The sequence below is a fragment of the Xylocopa sonorina genome, chromosome 4, assembly GCF_050948175.1.
Source record: "Xylocopa sonorina isolate GNS202 chromosome 4, iyXylSono1_principal, whole genome shotgun sequence".
Taxonomy (NCBI): Eukaryota; Metazoa; Arthropoda; class Insecta; order Hymenoptera; family Apidae; genus Xylocopa; species Xylocopa sonorina.
In genome coordinates, this window is record NC_135196.1 from 2,971,838 (window position 1) to 2,992,054 (window position 20,217).

Below are 20,217 nucleotides of genomic sequence, written 5' to 3' on the forward strand. Positions count from 1 at the left end.
CGAATTTCGTTGGAGGTACTTTAACCAGACGCCATAAATCCCGAGGCGAATCCTAGTCGTCGCATAAGCTCGTAGAGAGGAAAAAAAAAGGCGACGGCCGTCCCGTGTCAAAATATTGGCTTAGGATCGGGCCCAGGCTTTAGATTCGAGATGTATGCGATGTTACGAGTCACCTTAAGAGCCGGTGAAACACACCTCCTCTACCTACAGCCGCGTATCCGGTGGTGCACGTATCCTGCTCGCATAAATATTTGTTCAGAGTGCGATCGGAATGTAGATCGATTCGAAAATATGACCGCTTTCATTCACCTGGAATTTCAGTGGGTGACTCCTGGCAGATATTAAATTCCGCTATCGCTCGAACGTGTTACGAGAAGCCTTGTGTTCTAGTCCGCGGTGTGTTGCACCAGCTCGGTTCATTAACACGTTGAATGCCACGCTAATTTTGTGTGAACTGTCCGTGGCGCCAGCAGGAATTTTTTTTGTCAAACAGTATTGGCACCTTAAATTCGTTCTTTTGCAACTCAGATCCATTGCTTGTTCTTTTTAGTCATCTTTTCCTTTGTTATTTTTATAATTATGTGCACGTGGTCATCGATGTTACCTAGCAAACATAAATTAATATTACCACATATAATTGCAAGCTATTAGAGCACAAACTCCTACAATATATAGTATTTCACATTAAATGGGTATTCCATATTTAAAGTGACCAGACGTCTCGCTTTTGGCAGGACAGTCCCCATTTTCAATAATTTGTCCGTGTCCTGCGGTATTTTAAAAAATTCTCGCATTTTGGAAAGATTAAGCTTTTTTTAATTATGTGCCACAAACTTATTGTCGAGGAACTTATTTACCAATGATATTAGATTAGTTCATTCTGAATCACTTTTCAATAATTATCCCCACGCAGGATAATAAATCATTATCGTTAAACGAGTCTAACGATTATACTCGCATGTAAATACATATGCTGAAATAGAAAGAAATCTGATACAATTCGTTTTTTGAGAATAAAATGTTGTTGCTCTAGAATAATTCTCTTAATGAGATAACCATTCTTAATCACTTTATCCATATTGAAACAGCCACGCTCCACCTAATTGATTAAAGCAGAGTCCATCAATTTTCGAAACCGTTGGAATAATTCGGTGCACAGCGTAATACATCTGTATCGATGAACTCGCGCATTTGAAACGCAAAAGCAACGAGCTCGCCAGGGATAGTGGATGCACGTACTCGCGTGAAAATGTTTGCGCAGGTGCATCCGTGCTCGCACAGGTATACCGCACGCCTCCGTTAACAAAGGCTGCATTATGAAAACACAATGAGGCCGCGTAGTGGGCCGCTCGGATTTTAATCGAATTACATCCATTGATCGACGTGATTCGCCAGAATTATTTTAGGTTAACGCACCGACCACGCAGTCGAACACGCGCCGTTAATGGAACCGACCAATCTTCGTCCGCCGCTGCCCCTTCCGTACGGGCTTTTTAAAGTTCCCTCTTCCGCATCAATTTGTACGGTTCGATTGGGAATTAGGAATCCAATGATGCAAATTCTATTCGATATTATAAAATTACAGTTTACTTTTTCATTTTTATGCTTCCCGAGGTCGTTCATTTAGATCGTGACACGTGGAATGTCGATTTTCTGCAAACGAACGAATACACTCTTATCCATAATTGATGAAAATTAAATATTTCACGCTCATAGTAGTTTTAATCTCATTCTCGTAAGATTTTAAACGAAAGGACTTCGATACGTCAAACGCAACGTTTTAATATACACAAAGCACTGGTTATCAGATGTTGTCAGTGCTGCCATATGAGTTTTCTCTTTTTGAAAAATTCTGAAGTGGATAACTTTCCAACAGAATTAAATCTTTCTTTCGCTTGGAATAATTTTAATTCAACAAGCGTCGATTATCAAGTGAAGTAAAATATTATCAGCGCTACCACGCGAGTCCTTTGCTTCTCGAGAGGTTCTCAAGTGAACAGCTCTCCAACAGAATTTCATTTCTTTTTCACTTGGGATACTTTTAACGTAACACATGAAAAGACAACGAATGAATTACATTATTTACAAAGCAATGATCATCAAGTGAAGTAAAATATTATCAACGCTCTACCACATGGAGTCTTTTGCTTCTCGATAGATTCTTAAGTGAATAGCCGTCTAACGGTATTTAATTTTTCTTTCACTTGGAATAATTTTAATTTAAAACAAATTCCAGTATTTCGAATGAGATTGTACACTTCGATACGCGATACATTAAAAGAAAAGGGGGACAAGGAACTACTCATAGGAACACTTTATAACGTTTACGATCTAATACAACTGTCAGTTTAGGAATTGGAGAGATTTCTCGAGGAAAAATGTTAAGTAGATACATATATTGTTTACCTGGGGTACTAAATAGTCGTAGCGTCCATCCGAAGTGGTGGTACGGGTCGTTCAGAGGCCGCAATCGCGGCGTTCCATCCCATGTAATTATTCGTATCGCGGAGACCGCTCGATGACCTGCTTCGCGTCGTTTCAACCGCACGGAGGACCGAAACCTGGCAGTTCGAAAGGTCGTGAGTACCTGCGTGTACCTGCCAGACTGGCCTGACGTTCGTCGGCAGCCCGCCGTCCTTTTACGGGGCCAAACTGCATTCTTCGACGACTTATGTCGCGTTCGCGTTCGCTGCCGCTCGACCCTTCTCAAAATAGGATCGATGCGAGGATCACGGATACACCGGCTCGAACGAACTTGAAATACTCGTCGCGTTGCTTTGTACGCCATCTACGTTCAGGAATTCGGCTCGTACGAAGGAAACGGTGATAATTGAACGTTTCCTCGTTTTGATCTCAACTGTGAAAGTGTAATTACTACCGTTAAATGAATTAACGTAATTCATTCGATACACAACTGAAACAAGATGAAATCTTAAAAAATATAAGGTTTATATATGGAAATGAGAAAATTTGATACAAAAGTGAATTCGTAGAAAATGAAGAAGTATAATTGTAAGGTCGATGGTTAACGAAGCGTGTTGGTACATTGAAACCTGAGAAATTGATTAAAGTGGACTTAATTAGTTTGAACAATTAAAACGTCTCTTACTTTGCAAAGGCCATATTAAAGAACATACAGGATCCGACAAAAATTAATTTCAATTCAACGTATAATTTAATTGAATAAAATTTTAACAAAAGCTAGCAAGTGCCGAGCATCAAGACAAGACTCTAAAATGCGCTAGATGCAAATAAAACTCTCTCTCTCTTTCCACAACTTTGCATCATTTGAAAACGTGGAGCAATCATAACATTATAACTAAATAATACTGATAATACTATCATAAGTTCGTGAAACGTAAGTGAGCCTGGTAATGGAATGGCAAAGTAGATAATTGCGAGATATTTAAAAAGGAATTAGGAGGATAATTAATTCAGCTAATTCGAGAAATTAATTTCCGATCATGTTTAATCAGTTGGTCGCTCACGTGGTAACTTCCGCTAATTGCTCCATGATTAAAACCCTCTGGCTGCACTTTCGATCGTCTTCGTGGCTCGCACGACCCGCGTCGCGGAAATGTTGTCGTTGGTTCTTGATTAATTGAAGTGACGAAACTGCCAACCAATTATCAACGTCCTTGTAAGGGTGCGCTGTAGAACCCGGTAATTAAGAGCGGACAACTATTAATGGGAGGCTTAGTTTTATTTCTCTCGTCGAAGATACCAGGCGTCTCGAAGTATAAATAAATTACGGTCGATCGATTGCATTGTTACTTCACAAGGAAGTTCTTGGAATTAAATCGTGCGTTCTACATTTACTCCTCTTCTCGGAATTGAATTATTTATGCGTGCGGTAATAACGAATTATTTTGTAATAATGGATAACAATTATTCATGTCGCGTTAAATACTAAATATTGAAGTAGAATCTCTAATTTTAATAGAATTAAAATTAAATTATTTCATTTAAATTATTAAGAATGTCTCAATCGTATGGATCACTTTTTTTAACAGGATCGAAATAAAATATGGCAAGTAATCATTTATTAAAAATTTGATTAAAGTTCCGGTGACTATTCTAAAAAATCTAAAATTCTTTTCCCGCGAAATGCTTCGTTGTGCAACGAAAATTGATTAATACGAACTGATGACGACCTCGTAACAAGTGATATTGAATTTCCGAATTCGATTTAATCCGGCGCAGGGGTGTAGCAAAGAAGAAATTTATTAATATTCGCGTAGTTTCATGAATGCCAGTGAAACTGAATTATTCGGTGAATAAAAGTTTCGCGACTTGCTTTTTGAAGCCGAGTCGAGAGTATTTTAAGGTAATCGCGAGTTAAGCTTTAAAAACGTTTCAGTGGCGTCTCTGTTAATTCAGTTGAAGAAGGGAACTTTGATCGTTACAGCGAACTTTTATCGAGCTTCCGTTATTCGACTGCTCTTTAAACGCTGTCAAAGGCAATCGTTGAACGTCGAAACTTTCGAGCGTTCAACGATCACTGTCCTTTGCGTGTTGGTAATTTTTAATTGGCATCGATAGCTAATTTTCCGCGAGACAATGATACCCAATTATTTGTAGCTTTTACCCTGTAATTAACAGTTTGTTAACTTCTCTGCCGAGCCGTAATAACGATCAATTATATTGTTTCTCGTAATGGCGGTCACTCGTGAAATAATCGATACTTTATTATATTTGTTATTTTATTAGAATCAAAACTTAATGGTGAATTCTGTGTTCAGAACACAGTCGAAAAATTGGTATTTTTCAGTCAGAGTCAAAGTTGGAAAATGCACGACTTCATTGACACTCATTTATAACATAATATTGCAAATTGTATCGTCACTAAAAATTCATCAACGATGTTAATGACATGTTACATAAATATTACATAAATAAATGAATGCTATAATGTACATGAAATTAAGAGTCTAAAATTTCTCCTTCAGAATTAATTCATTCAGCGTTCCCTAATGAAAACAATTAGAAATGGTATATCTTACAGAATATGTTAAGTTAGGCGCTACAAACGTTCACAAATCATAACTTTATAACCTTGTATTTTAGTGTACATATTTCACAGATATCATAGTTTCTCTTGGAGATTTGCTACTTTTTTTATAAAATTGTTGACATGTGCTATAAGATAATATCTAAAAATTCCAAGTAGGTTTTTTAAATACTTTTTAATATAAGTTTTTCTTTTACATGTTCAGTTTATATTATATTTATGTTTATACTTATTTAGATTTCGGTTATCATAGTTCCCATTTTAGAACGTTCCTTTATATAATTGAAATTGGTACTTTTTACAAAAAAATCTAGGTAATACCGATGCAGTCACAAAATTTTGTACCCGACAACGAATGGGTTAACACGTTGTATGCCACGGTGGTCATATGTGACGGCAATTTAATAAAAGTTGAATGAAAATTGACAGTAAACGCATTCTGAACATTAAGGCTGGTCAAAGAATGCTTTGAAATAAAATGTGTACCATCGAGCAGTTGGAAATGTTCGTTAGATCTGAAATGAAAAATGAATTTCTATTCGTGACGTTCTGAGCGAAACACGTAATTTCGGCGGGGCAGTGAACGCGTTAAAAAGATACGGTCATGGTTAAATCTGAGTCTGAAGAAAAAGAGGTGAAAGAGCTAAGGGTCAACGTACCAAAATAAATTACTCGCGTGTAATACTCGGACGTGGACAACAATAAAAACACGCTGATTCTCCCATTGATGAGTCAACGAAGGGGTCGATCACGGTTCAAGCGCGTCGATAACGATGGCGCGCGTTAATTTAGGCTAAGATTACGGCAGGCGCCGCGTTTCCTCCGCGACATTCGTCAAAGTCAAGCTGGATGACATCAGTGCGCCGTTCGCTCCGAAAAATGGACGGCGTGGATCCCGCGGTGGCACTTTAATTGAACCCACTTGGGGCCAAGTGAAACACGACCGCGGTTTCCTCGTAACCGAGCCACGCAGGTCCCTCGGTTCGTTCGTCCGTTTGCTTCGACCATCCGCTTTTCGTTTCTCGAAATAGCGGCGCGTAGTCGCACAGGCGGCTAGGATTTGATGGGATTCAATTGATTAGAAGGACGAGCCCGCTTTGTACGTGCCTTGCAATCTGCGAGCGGGTACGTGCCTGGTTGATCGTTCATTCTGAGAACGCAGTTATCTCCGCGGACGATTGTCGTGCATCGAGCGATTAATTGTTGCTCTTTTAGAGGAGGCCGACCGTATCGCCGTGCGTGTTTTCCTGCTGAAATTTTACGTTTCTTTTTGGTATCGATTTTTACAAGAATTTTCTCGCAAAAATTTTGGTGGGAGACATTTCTTTAGGAAATATTAAAACAAATTAAAGTTTCCCAATTTTAAATGCTATGATTACATATTATTAGCTGAATGGCTCTGTTAATCTAACTCTGTTGCAACCCTAATCTAATCCTTATCTAAGTGTTCATTAAGTTAGTAAAACTTCTTTTATACCCACTTATCATGATTTTACAAATAATAAAGATTACTCAAAGTATGTTCCTCTACAACAGATCTATCAAAGTGAAATATACTTTTTCTTTTTACAGTTTTTACTTTTTCATCAATCATCGCTAATGGTACACCGAAAGGAATAATCGCAATTAATGTCGCTCGTGACATTCCTCGTCCGAAAGATTCTCGAACGTGAACAGTAGTACATTGCATGCTTTCATTTCTGTTGCAGCAAAAATGTGTAAAGGCGCGAGCACTGTACGACAACATCGCGGAAGCCCCGGACGAACTGGCTTTCCGAAAGGGCGACGTTCTTACCGTGCTGGAACAAAACACCGCTGGCCTCGAGGGTTGGTGGTTGTGCGCTCTGCGAGGTAGACAGGTAATTACCACCTTCAAAAGGAACTCCGCCGTGTACCTTTCAACGCGAAGCTGATTATTTCACTTTGCTACAGTATTTTAGAGGAAAAACATCCGAGAGAGAGGCCCATCTTTCTCGCTCGGGGTTCTCGTTGCCTCGCTGAGTTAGCGTTATCAGTTATTCATCGTGCACGACTATCTGTTGAACTTGCAAACTCCGTAGAAAACTAAACGTTCGTTAATCTTCTTGATAAATGTTTCATTTTTCACCCCCCTCTAAAGAAAGCTCCACTCCCTCTTTCGATTTCTCTGCAACTTTCTCTCAGATTTTATTCAACTTTTTTTTATTGTTATTTCCACACAATTTTAATCGATCAATTAGCTTCGATGTTAGTTCTCACTCGAATTTCGTAAATTGCAGTAGACGAATCCGCTTGTTCTCTCACTCACGCTCTCTCTCTCTCTCTCTCTCTTTCCCTCTTCACATCCTCCAATTATAAACTGTAAAAATGTGGAACGAACTGACGAGTAAGGATGCTGTATGAATTGAATAGAGAGCACTCAAGTGTCGTAAATATGAAGATGCATTCAGTTATGACGTCTACTTCAAAAGAATATGCGCCACGATTTGGCCACCCCTGATGTAGAGTTTCCTCTGTCCTTGCAAGCTCAATTGCTTCAACAGTTACTTAACCCTTTGACTACGCCAGACTTTGAGACGCATCAGCCCCACCATGCGGTAGGAATTCATTCGCGATGTACGCCGGAAACGGTGAAACTTTTGGTTAAGCGTGCATTTCTGAGAAAACACTGAATTTTACTACATTAAAACAATATTATTCATTTCTTGTGTTCTGCATTGTTGTATTACAATTTTTGTAAGCGCCTTTAGACGTCTACACTATCATAAGCGCAAGTTTTCTTAGCAACCAAAGTATCACAAACGCTTGATTTCTAAGCGCCTACTGTCTCAGAAGTGCAATTTTTCTAAGCGTCTTCAACATCACAAGCTCAAACTTTCTAAGCGCTCATAGCATCAAAAGTGCACACTTTCTAATATTACAAGCGCAAATTTTCCGAGTGCCTACAGCATTGCAAACACAAGTTTTCTAAACGCCTTTAGACGCCAATAGTAGTCAAAGGATTAACTAGTTATTGGACTTAGATTTGAGTTGGAGTCTGCCAAAAAAAAATGTACAAGAGGAGGTCCTCGGACTACATAAGTTTAAGAACAGCTGATCGCTCGCAGAAGCTTCGCCGCGGCTCTATTAACGTCCCGCGGAGTCTATCAGCCATTCTAAACAAGAAGCATACACGATCAGACGTACACAGGCCCATTATTCATGCGACTTGCCGCAGCTAACCTCGTTGGATCGCTCGCGATGGAAAGACAGAGGGACTTCGCGCCTCTCTGTCCGGTCGAGCGCGTGACACCGCATTATTATCGCGGAAACGAGGACGCTAGGCCGCACCGTTACTACCTCTTCGATCTAAGATCTTCATCTGCGACTGTAGAAGAAGCTGCGCCCGTTTTAAATGAGTTCGAAAGTGCGATCTGCCCGGGACCGTTTCCGCGTTCGACCTCCGTTCGAGGGATCGCGGCCTGCTCGCTACGTGACTTACAGCCATCTTGTTCTTCGAGCTTATTCGCGATTTCCATGTCCCACCCTGCGTTCAACAGAGAAGCTTTCGTGTAGTCGAATTTCCTTTCAATTTGTCGCAGGCATGTGGAATTAAAGTGATGAAAATTACGTTGCAGGTTTCATTCTTAAGAGAAGTAATTTTGGAAGATATTGGAATTCAATGTATAATAGTTGAGATGATGTTGTTTGGGGCGAATCGAGTGTATTCTTCGAAACGCTTATGATATTAACTAGACAAATTTAGATTAGCTGGAAAAATTTAAGTGCTATTGCTAATTTTCAGAGTATGTATGTACATTCATATGCACATTGCTCTTCGCAGATGTTAGAACACTTGTCACATTTGTATTCAAGTCTGAAAGAAATAAAATGAACGTTGAGAGAGATATGTACAAGGAATTTGTCTTCGTTTAAAGATACGTCTATAAAATGGAGAACTATTTGTATGTTTGTAGCTTAAAATTCTTTCCAGAAAGGAAGAAGATTGTTATATCTTCTTTAATGGAAGAATCCACCATGTTGACGTATCGTAAATCATCATTTTTATATAAATTGTAACCGATGGAAAATTCCTGATGTATATTGATAAAAAGAGGACAAGAATTAAATCTACTAACTAATAATTCAGATATTAAAATTACTAATTTCTTCGTCTTTGTAGCGTATTATTAACATAAATTTTGAACACCTGAATTTACTCGAGTTGCATAATTAATTTAGTTGACAATTCATAAGCTACAAAAATACAAAAATGTTATTAAACAACTGCAGGTGCATTAAGATTTATAAAATAAGTGTATGTATCGATCATTCGCGTAGTGATCTTTAAAATTCTTCTTCTCTAAAATAAAATTTCAAACGCGATTCTCTAATTCTTGATTTTCATTTTACTTCGACTTGAAGAATCACTCCTTAACCCTTTGTACTCCAAATAATTTTCAAATTTCTTTGCCAACAACTCCCTATTATTTGATATTTACTTCGAAGGACAGTTCCTCGACTGCCACTTGTAAACAATTTTCTTTACTAATTATATTAAATATAGCTCTAAAATTTTGTTCCAATTTATATTTAGAGAACTTATACTTGTTTCTTCTTTTATTTACTGACGTCGAGTCACAAAGTCGACAAAGGACTATAAAGGGTTAAAACTCGTCTCAGCAATGGTCGAGCACCCTGTGGACGTTGGGATGCGCTTGGAATGCGGAGAAGTGGTTGTTAAGTGCGGTCAGTTCTTGCCGATCGTAACTTGTCGTGCGGTGTATTTATTGGGACGTTGTCCAGAGGCAAGGTTAACCAATTTTTATTTTTTACTTTTTGGCGATAGTTAGATAAAAATTTATTGGGACGCTGTCGACAGGTAAAATTAACTAATTTTTATTTTTTAGTTGTAGAGAAAATTTAATAAAGGGTCAGGTTATTGTGCCAGTTTTTGGATTTCATCCGATTAATTCTTATTACATAGTGTTCGTCTTTCTCAAATCACATCATTCCCCATTGCATAGTGGTTACTGTGCGAGCAATTTTTACGCATTAAAAGTGTAGAAAAAATAAAATTTACTTTTAATATGAACAAAATAAAGATAAAAATAATGCTTCAAATTAATTTAAATAACGTACAATGGGTGAAAAAAATATTCACTTCGGACAATCAAACTTTCCTAAATTTACTAATTCTTCTTTTTATTCATGTCAAAACTATGTGTCCTCTCTGAACACACAGGCACGAGCAATTTTTATGCTTTTCTTTTCAAATGACTCACTGGAATGTCTAGGCTTCAAATTCTTTACGTATTTGAATTAGTCATCCATCACAGTACACGAATATTGCACCATTAAAAAGAAAGAAATCTAATAATTATTCAAACTCATTGCTATCATTATGAATCATAATCGATCGATTTCTGCACCAAATAAAAAGATAGATTTGTCAAATGGTTGATGTATGAACAATCAATGGGAATTTTGCATTGTACGAAGTTAGTATTCATAAAATATTCTATTAGCAAAGCGTAATACAGTTGTGATCGAATAATTAGAAACACAATGATCGTCATAACTCACTATGGTTTGCGTCGCGTTCACTGAGTAGTTGTGTTTTCAAATACTGGCTTTAAAGTCTCGCCAACGCTCGTTCCACCGACTCTACTGATTATCCTCCACTCTTAAAACTCATTGGTCATCCTTCGAGCGCTCTTACATTTCAATGCACATAAACGTGCATTCACTGCTGACATTTAGCTTGTTTGACATAGATGCATTCTTGGCATATTTGCTTCTTGACCATCTCGTTAGTAATGCTCGTCATTCGAAAGAAAACGTCATCCATGTTGGTACACATAGTTTTCGTTTGTTCAGCTAATTGTTCGTTCGTAACGCGAGTCTCTTATATTTTCCTTGCAAACGAAATTTCGTTCTTGAATTTCTATCGTCGACTTCTATCCTTGTTTAATACAACTTGTATAAGATTTTATTTAATGAACTATTTGTTGGTGTGATGTAGGATAAACTTTGATAAGTTTCTTTGCATTTCTTCAAATTTATTTAATACTTAGTACAGGAATACTCGAGCAGGACAGTCGGAGGATTAATTAACTTTTTAACCATTACACAACGAATTGATAATTTAGCTGTTAACTTAGTTAATCTTAAAATACATAGAATAAGTCTATTGTCGAGACTCGGAAACTAGTTATTTTCTGACATGTTTAAATATTTAGTTTTTTAATATTTATTACATAAAACTGAGAGTATGTAAATAAAATTCATCAACCGTTTATAAATTAAATAATACGTACAACTCAAGCTACACCGATTGAGCTGCTGATGGTAATTTCATGCCACAGTTGCTACAATTTGCAGAAATAATAGTTCCCAACAGAGTCATAAAAAAAAATTACCGTCCTAATTGGAGAAGAATATACAAAATGCGTACACAAGTTAAAATTGAAATTGTACGAGTAAATTGCTGATGCGGTTCGAGTATAACGCAAATGATTGCGGATAAAGGACGAGGCGATCGTACACCGGGCCTCAGCTGCGGCAACCCCTGGCGAGAACGCGAGTAATTTCCTCGTAAACTCATGGTACACCATTCTACCCCTGTTTTCCAATTTTCAATCCCGAGCCACCCTCGCGCGGTTTCTTTTCGACGAACGCCATATGCGCTTCGTCCTGCCTCCTGTCTACCAGTTGAGGCTACCAACGTGGCCAATGACAGCTTCGATTGACGGTAGACGTCTGTAAAATCGCATCTCGAGTCCAGTAAGTCTGAGAAGATGGATGAGAGGATCGAGAACCACGCGTTTCCTAGTAAACCTCCATTCTTTCTTCGGAAATGGTAATTTTTTGGTCAGAACTAGTAGATTGCATTTTGTGAATATTCACATAAGTAATCAATTCACATAATTAACACGCAACTTAACGAACGTTACATCTATGCAATTTTTGTGATGTAACATTTGTTAACCGTTTGAGTATCTTTTAATTAAAATTTTAAGTCACGATGGTTTACAAAGATAAAGTTGTCGGCTCGTGAAAAAAATCATGAAATTAAAACTGATTTGTGATTGTAGATGTTCATCAAATGACCCACGTTTAGTATTTAATTATTATTCAGTCAACAGTTGAAGTAGCTTTGAATCGTTCCTAGACATATTCCTATTCATATATTGTTCCATTTAATGGTAAACGAGGTGTAATACTGAGTAATTTCTACTCGTAAATCATTCCATTTAATAGTATACTCTGCCTTTTTAACGACAAATTTATGGTAGCTTTAATTTCTACATCAAAAGTTTGAAACCTTGAATTTTAATTTATAAAAAATTGTTTAATTTAACTTGTGAAGGAGTGAATTACACGAAATTAGTAGGAGCAGCTTAACTTATAAAAGGTTAATTTTCAAACCGAGCAATTTAATCAGCGAAAGGATGAATTCATAATACAAACTCTCTATTTTATATTCATCGTTTCGTCCAATACAAATTTTATTTTCTTAACAATAAATTTACGGTAGATTTTATTTTTATAACAAAAATTGGAAAACCAGGAATTGAGTTTACAAAAAATTGCAGAACTCGATTTGCAAAACGGTAAATTTATTGCGCAAATACTTTCAACACTCCGAATGTAAAGCCCACCTAAATCCAGCGTCATCTTAACGAAAGTTAAGCAGAATAATTTAATTTTCACATCTTCGACACTTCACTGAAATATTCGAGTCCCATTTAACGCGACGAATCGAGGTCGTCCGTCGATCATCCGAGTCGAAAGTTGTCCTTAGCCCAGGACGATGCACCATCGACTTCGTATCGATTTGCCTCGCACGTCCGTACAAAAATTAACGACAGATGCGCTCGTGCGATCTAACGGGTGTACGAATGTTCCAGGCCCGACTGTTCCCTCCTTTCTTCGCTCGCAGGGAGTCAATGGAATTCGTAATGGATCGGGCTCCGTTCTGGCGCATTGTCGTTTCCGGTGCTCTATGCCACGGCAAATGAACAGTTTAATAGAGCTCGACGCACGAATCACCGTCTGCCGGTGTTTCGAAAACGAACCCGCGTTTTGTTCGAATCCACGAACCCTTCGATCGTTCTTTCGTTCGTTACGAAAAGATTGTTAAACCGTTTGTCGAACTGCTGGAGTATCGACTAATTCAAAGAATTTGCTTTCGTCGTTCATCATCGAACTCAAACTGAGCGTCGATGCGTTAACTGGATAAATTGATTCACGTTAAATCAGTAATTATTTAGAGAAAATGGATGAGGATTGAAAAACTGGAAGATATAATTTATCCAGTAGCTACTGAGTATACTCGTAGAAGCTTCGAGACCTCTTTGAATATCTCACCGCGCAGAAACGAGAGTGTGTATCGCGAGCAAGTTTGGCCATGCAGGCGATATTACTTTAAGCCGTTATTGCACCCGGACGCACGCAGTTATTGCTATACAGATTTTTCTTTTTACTGCCCAGGGCATCTGTCCAGGAAATCGATTGAGACTCCTGGTCGGCCAATATGATACAGGGGGTTGTTTGGCTGGCAGCAGGCCTGACCTAACCATATCCGAAGACGGTATACAGAGGCATGGAAAACGGCGTAGCTGGCACGTTCAACCGAACAGGGTGAGTTATACGCTATACGATATTGTTATTAAATTCATGGGGCGCAGAATACTTGTGCGGTATGCGCGGTTACGCCTCTTTCTTTGCGTGTATTTATTATATTCTTCCACCGGGGAATATCGAGAAGATATACGCTTGAATTGGATCCCGTGTTACACGCGACACGGTGATACGGGCATTTCATGGTCACGTCATATATCACGAATGTTTCATCCTTTCATATTCATATAAATACGGTTCGTTAGATATGGTCGGTTAAATTTTTTCTAATTTTCTTTACACAGACGATTCGTCTAATAAAATATATATCTCTTCTTCATTTTATGCATTTATATAATAAATAAACATTGCCTCGCAATGTTTGATAGAAATTAATCAGGAAAAAGTTGCACGTTTTCGATAAGAATTTACTTTAAACTCCGGTTAACCCGTATTAAAATTATAAAAAGTTGGAAGCGCTATATCTCTGAAGATAAAAATTATTACTTGACGGAATTCAGTTCGTTAGAAGCTGGAGATCTTTCCGTTGAAGAAGGTTTTCGAATCATTTCGATCGAACTTCCGGTTCCCGAGATATCGTCGTGCGAAGAGAAGGGTAATTTTTAATCGGTTACTATGTCTGTCCTCGTCGCGAGGACACGGACCTCTCGCTCGCACCTAGTCACTGACCTGTCTCAATCGTCAGTCACGTGGGCTGGTCAGTGCCAGACGTATTTTTACTATTACTATTGGTGCGTACGTATTTCCTGGAAAAAATGTAGGTCAAGTCCATTCATAACCACCGCCGCCATCTTGCGCGCCGTAGTTATGAATGAAAAAACTTTGAGCCCTTATATCTCAGCAACGGATCGAGATATCGAGGTGAAACGAAAACTAATTTCAATCGCGTCATTTTCTCTATTTATTCCAAGGGTTTCGGCGACTAAATTTTTCGTTTTCTTTTCGGAACTGTTTTGTAACATAGTTGATTATAAATACACTTATACACTTTATGGCAAAAGAAGCGAAACATTCGTATATTTTCTTGTGTTGCACGACGAGTAAAAGACCGTTTCTAATGGGATACGAGTTATTTACATCCACAGTCGTACTGTTTGTGGATGAAGGAAATTTCGTTTTCTTTTCAGGGCTCTGTAGTTGAGCGCACACACTCCACACTTTATAATCAAATAGTTTTGCTTCTGGCACATACTTTACACTTACTGCAATAGCATAAAGACGATAATTATCAAGAAAATGGTGTAAAGTTTAAGACGCATGATACAGCAAAGCTATAAATTTCATTCTTGAGGAGTTTACATTACAAGTTTGCTTGCATTCTTTCGCAATGAGAATCTCAAGTGGCTTGAACGGAAAGTTCAGCGTGGGCGCATACACTGAACTTTCTTGCAATTGTTTTATTTGAAATTTACTTGAAAGGACAGTTCCTCGACTGCCACTCGTGAACAATATTCTTTACTAGTTGTATCAAATACAACTCTCAAACTTTGTTGCACCTTATATTAAGAGATCTTATATTTCCTTTTTTATTTGCTGGTGTTGAATCACACTCGCCAAAGGAACGCAAGGAGTTTAATCTAAATTCCCAGCTGAAAGTAATTCAGATTAAAGTTTAACAATCCGCGTAATATATTCGCGATTCGAGAGGACGTAGAAATTCATAAAGTCGCCCGCCACTTCCCCATCGATCGACTTTGTCACGCGAAAACGCCACTCACAATAGCGTCGGTTCCATTGTGCTCGCCGCAGAACCCCATATCGCCGCACCCCTTGGTCCGCGACGGCGACGGGGCTCTGTCAAAATCAGCTGACTACCAATTCGTTCGCTACGAGCCTGCCATTGGCCGTCCTTTAGCATCTGTCACCCACGTCGGTTCTACGAGTGTACCGTGGTTCGATCGATTGGCCTTGCACGAGCCTCGATTTCGTGTCGAGCGGAGGTGCGATGAGGAAGAAGTCTTTGTTCGATGCGTACTGCGGGACAGCGGTTCTGACATTTTTTTCATCGCAGCACCCTTGTCGGGTTAGACATAAATTTTTGCGACACAATTATCTTTAACAGTTTGAATGGCAGACCTCCTGTTCAGTGCTCAACGCAGCCAACTACTAGATAAGATTTGCCAAATTGAATGTACGCTGAATACTCGCAAGAATGGTACAATAGATTATTGTCTTTCACATTAGAGCTGCTTAATGACGCAAGCGTCGACTCATATGCCGCACCGAGGCTTTTTAGTCTATGTCGACAGGTGTTATAAAGTTATTCACCACCGACAAAATCACTGACCAGGACGTACTATTTCGTCATTTGAAAAGCATTTATCGGTCGTGCACGTATGGTGTGTTATCATTCAACACTTGCGGGGGAGAGAGTTGTTTTTTTAGTCTTGACTTGGTGCTTGATGTAAGGAATCTTTGAGAGAAATCGTGTACAATCAATTAGTAGGAGGATTGAGTGTGTGAAAATAATTGGTTAATTTTAATAATTATTTTAAAAACGTTATATATAATATAATTTATTAATAATATTAATTATTAATAATATTATAGTTTTTTTTTATACTTTATATTCTATACGTTTTTATACATTTCAACAAGTTACTTAGATTCTAGGTGCTATCCAAATTCATCAAATTTATTTTATTTATTTTTTTTTAATGCTTTTTCTTAATAAAAATTCCATAGTATGCTTTTACTCCAGCAGTTTAAAATAGTAATTAGGAACAATAAGAATTTTAATTGGAAGAAGGAGACCACTTCTAAAAATAAAATATTTTTCATTCCATCTGATATTGCGAACGAAAATGAAATTAATATTCTTTATCCAATTAATAAATTTATTACCAATTTCCGATTTAATGTTACACAATGTTAATTAATGGCGACAAATCTAAATCGTAATTAAGACGCCCGGTACTAATAATACTGCGGTGTTAATTGGATTTCCCTGTTCACGGGCTGGACACGAAAATCTTCGTCGACGATTTACGAAGCGATACATAAATTTGCAATTTAACGTGATTTATCGAGCCGAGCATGAAACGTGGCGTGCTGAACTCCCTGCGATTAACGTTCTATGTTTTCATTTCGCTAGCTGGTTAACATCTGTCGCGCGTTACGCAATAAAGATCCCTGGAAAACGAACGCTGCGAGCAAATGGTTCACAATGCTCGTGGTTGTATCGCGAATTAAAAAGGTATCTGCTGATTTTCATTACGTTCATCTCTACCGCGCGCAATTTCCATCGATGAATTATTTACGGAATTAATAAACAGCTAATTCCTTCTTCGATACCGATTCGCTGCCGCCATTATAATTCCTTTCGTCTCGTTCGTTTTATTGCGTTAATGTTTCGTCTCTAATGAAAAATTTGTCGCAATCAAAATGTAAATTCTAGGTTTGATAATCTAGGAAAAACCGAAGAAGTACATTGTCACAATTAATTTATCGTTATGACTATTGAATTACAATTACAATATGAATTAACTATACTGTTACTAAATTGCATTTTGCTATAGTAGATGTACGTATAATACGTATCAATAGTAGATATTCTTATACTACAATATTTTTTGCTTCTGCGGCTATAACTAAACAATAAATTCTAAAATATAATAATAATTTACAATTACAATTGTAATATAAAACATACAATAAATTACATTCAAGTTGCATTATACAATAGATGTATTTGTAATACAATATTTTTCGGTTCCATATATACAGAATGTTCGGTATCTGGTGGTAGAACCGAAAAGGGGGTGATTGACAATTTTACAGATGCATTTGAATACGGGTACACTGAACAATAAAACGTGAAGGCCTTTTCTAAGGCCTCGTTTATTGCACGTTCGTGACTGAAAGGCTGTTTTTGAGAGATTTTTTAAACCAACATTACCAAGGTTGGATTGGTCGTGTTGGAACAATAGCTTGGCCACCACGCTCTCCTGAACTTAACTCCGCTTGACTTTTACTTGTGCAGTCATATTAAATCGATTATGCATTCTGAAGAAATCACAAGTTGCGAGTAATCGAAAGAAAAGATTATTAATGCCTTTCATACATGAAAACAACCGAATACCTTGGAAACCGTTCATAGAAATTTAATTAGAAGAGATGGCGAACGTTTTAAGTAATTTTTGTAATAATAAACTTTGTTACAAACTTCAAACTTTGTTTTAAACATTCTGTTTCATTACGTGTTCGTAATTTACGTGTCCCATCGAGACAGCTATTTACGTGAAAATTCAAAGTCGATTTCCTCGAAAACAAAGCCTCCAATGAAAAATTGTTATTCTACATATATTTTCGACTTATTTTTTCCTTGAGAATCATCCCCTTTTTAGTTGTATTACCAGTAACAGAACACCCTGAATATACGAGATTTAAAAACCTGAATATAAATACAGAATTCATTAAACCATTCGTTTTATTTACTGAACCATTACATCTGTTTAAACAAATGAAATTTCCGTCACCTCTGTCGATTAAATTCTTTTTATTCGTCTCTTCCATTATTTAAACGCGTTCGAATAATCGCGGCAATATCCTCGTCGAAGTGCTTCGAGAATTCCACTCCCGAGCGTCTGCGTAGAAAAATTCAACGAACGTTCCATCCGTTTTAATTCAAAGCAACCCTCTGTTATCTGTACCGCACAATTTGCCTCTGTTGCGTGCCGAGTTATTAATACAGCACTCGATGCACGAACTGTTTACGGTTATACCATTGTCATCGTTGTTTTTCTGGCTATTGAATTTCCGGCCGAGTATCCATCATGCCATTAGCCATAATTCACTTTGTCCTCTTCATACAAGTCGCATTTAGAAACGGGCGAGGGTCGCGACTCTCAATATTTCGCTTCGCTTAACTTCTTTAATCGGCCATTATTTCTCCACGCGTGTTCCATAATTTATTCGACATTGCCGCGAACGAGTATCGCTTCCAATTCGTAAAATTCACGAATACGTCTGCGTAACGCGAAACTTTGTTCGTTTCGTTGCTAAAATTGTTATTTCGCGTTGCGTCGAGTTTTGTTCTAGATGAAACAGTGCTAAAATTTTGTTTCGTAATATGCACGACAAAATTAATCATATTTTCTCGAAATTTTCACTCTGACGATTGAAATTGTCGCGCAGCTTTAATGAATTTTAAAGTAACGATCAATGATTATACTTCTCTTTTCTAATTAAGGTTTCTATTGTTTCTTGTTGCCATTTTAAACTGCCGAGGTAGAAGCATTCTTTGGAATTTTTATTAAATTGTAGTATCAAAAGAGAAAGAAAGAAATTTGATGAATTTGGATATTTGTAATCTTCAAAGATAATATTTTTTAAACGTAACAATTTCTTACCATTTATTATTTATTTAAATAATTACAGATTTCACGAGAAATAATATTTATTAACTTTTTACGATATTTCTTAATTTCGAGGTTTCGCGTGTTCTTTCATTTCGAACGCGAGAATATTTCATTTTATCGTTCCCGCAATCGCAGAGCACCGATAAAAATTCATTTAAATACGAAAGGTCATCGACGTAAGCCGTTCCGTCCGTGAAATAAATCGTTTCACGGTTCGCAGAATGGACGAACCCCCCTCCGAGTCACGATCCACGAAAGCGGTTCTGAATAAAGTATTGTCAACGTTTCATTTCGGCAGCGAGTGGCTTTTACCGCGGTTATGTCATCCCCTAACGTTCGCGGGCGTTTTTCAACCTGCTGAATCTCCGATTGTAGCCCCTCGAAGGCTCTATCCGCGGGCCCCGACGGCCATAACTCAGCCCCAGTTCTTTTATGCGCCGCGCATTGCGGTAGAAGAGGGAGCAGAACGAAACAAAAGAGACGCCTCCACCGGCAAACATTTGTTATTCAAATATCGATACAAATAGCTACACGGCGAATGGCAGAAGTTGCGTGCGACATCGACGCACGGAATCGCTGAGGAGCAAAAATGACCGGCGATAAGTGGTTTAGAGTTTTCATCGCTTTTCATTTCTCTCGCTCCTATTAGTTTTAATAATCGGATTATTGATAAATAAATAAAATGATTACGTAATATTATAAAATATATTTGTATTATATTTGCCTCGTTGTAATTTCAAGGGTTGCCATCTTTTCTGAAGGATATATAATATTATTATGGAATTTTAAAAATAAAATATATTATTATACATCTATTATCTCTAACGTTCCACAAAAATATTACATTTCCTCCAAAAAGACATGACAACCCTTAAATTTGCAACGTGACTACACATATTCCAAAACACGAATCAAATTTATGAATACGAAAAGTAGGAAATTGTATTCTGTCTGAACAATCATTTATGTATCGCACATATATCTCTCACCCCATTTTTCCAAAATTGCACAAAAGGATAAAGCTTCTCTTTTCACATGGAAATTATTTTTCCGTCATTGTTCGGGGCGTAAATTAGAGAGAAAGAAGAAAAGAAGAAAAATCTCCCTTTGATATCAATTATCCGAGCATGAACGGTGAAACAATAGCAACATGCAGAAAGCTCTGTTCTTCGTCTAAATTACTCGCGCACCCTATCGTATTCCCATTACCGGCGAACCGTGGCTCCCAGAGTCCCTGAAAAG

General features: G+C 37.7%; 2 protein-coding genes across 2 annotated transcripts in view; one reads left to right on the top strand and one right to left on the bottom strand.

Moving 5' to 3' along the window:
* P130cas (Serine_rich_CAS and FAT-like_CAS_C domain-containing protein p130CAS) overlaps nucleotides 1–20,217 on the top strand; it is a 131,611-nt gene that overhangs the window by 68,742 nt on the left and 42,652 nt on the right. Inside the window, exons 2-3 of the mRNA XM_076894546.1 lie at nucleotides 6,721–6,870; nucleotides 13,466–13,615. Of these exons, the coding sequence (XP_076750661.1) occupies nucleotides 6,721–6,870; nucleotides 13,466–13,615 (300 nt within the window). The remainder of the gene's footprint in view (nucleotides 1–6,720; nucleotides 6,871–13,465; nucleotides 13,616–20,217) is intronic.
* Axed (BTB/POZ domain-containing protein axundead) overlaps nucleotides 1–20,217 on the bottom strand; it is a 155,735-nt gene that overhangs the window by 62,702 nt on the left and 72,816 nt on the right. The window lies entirely within an intron of this gene.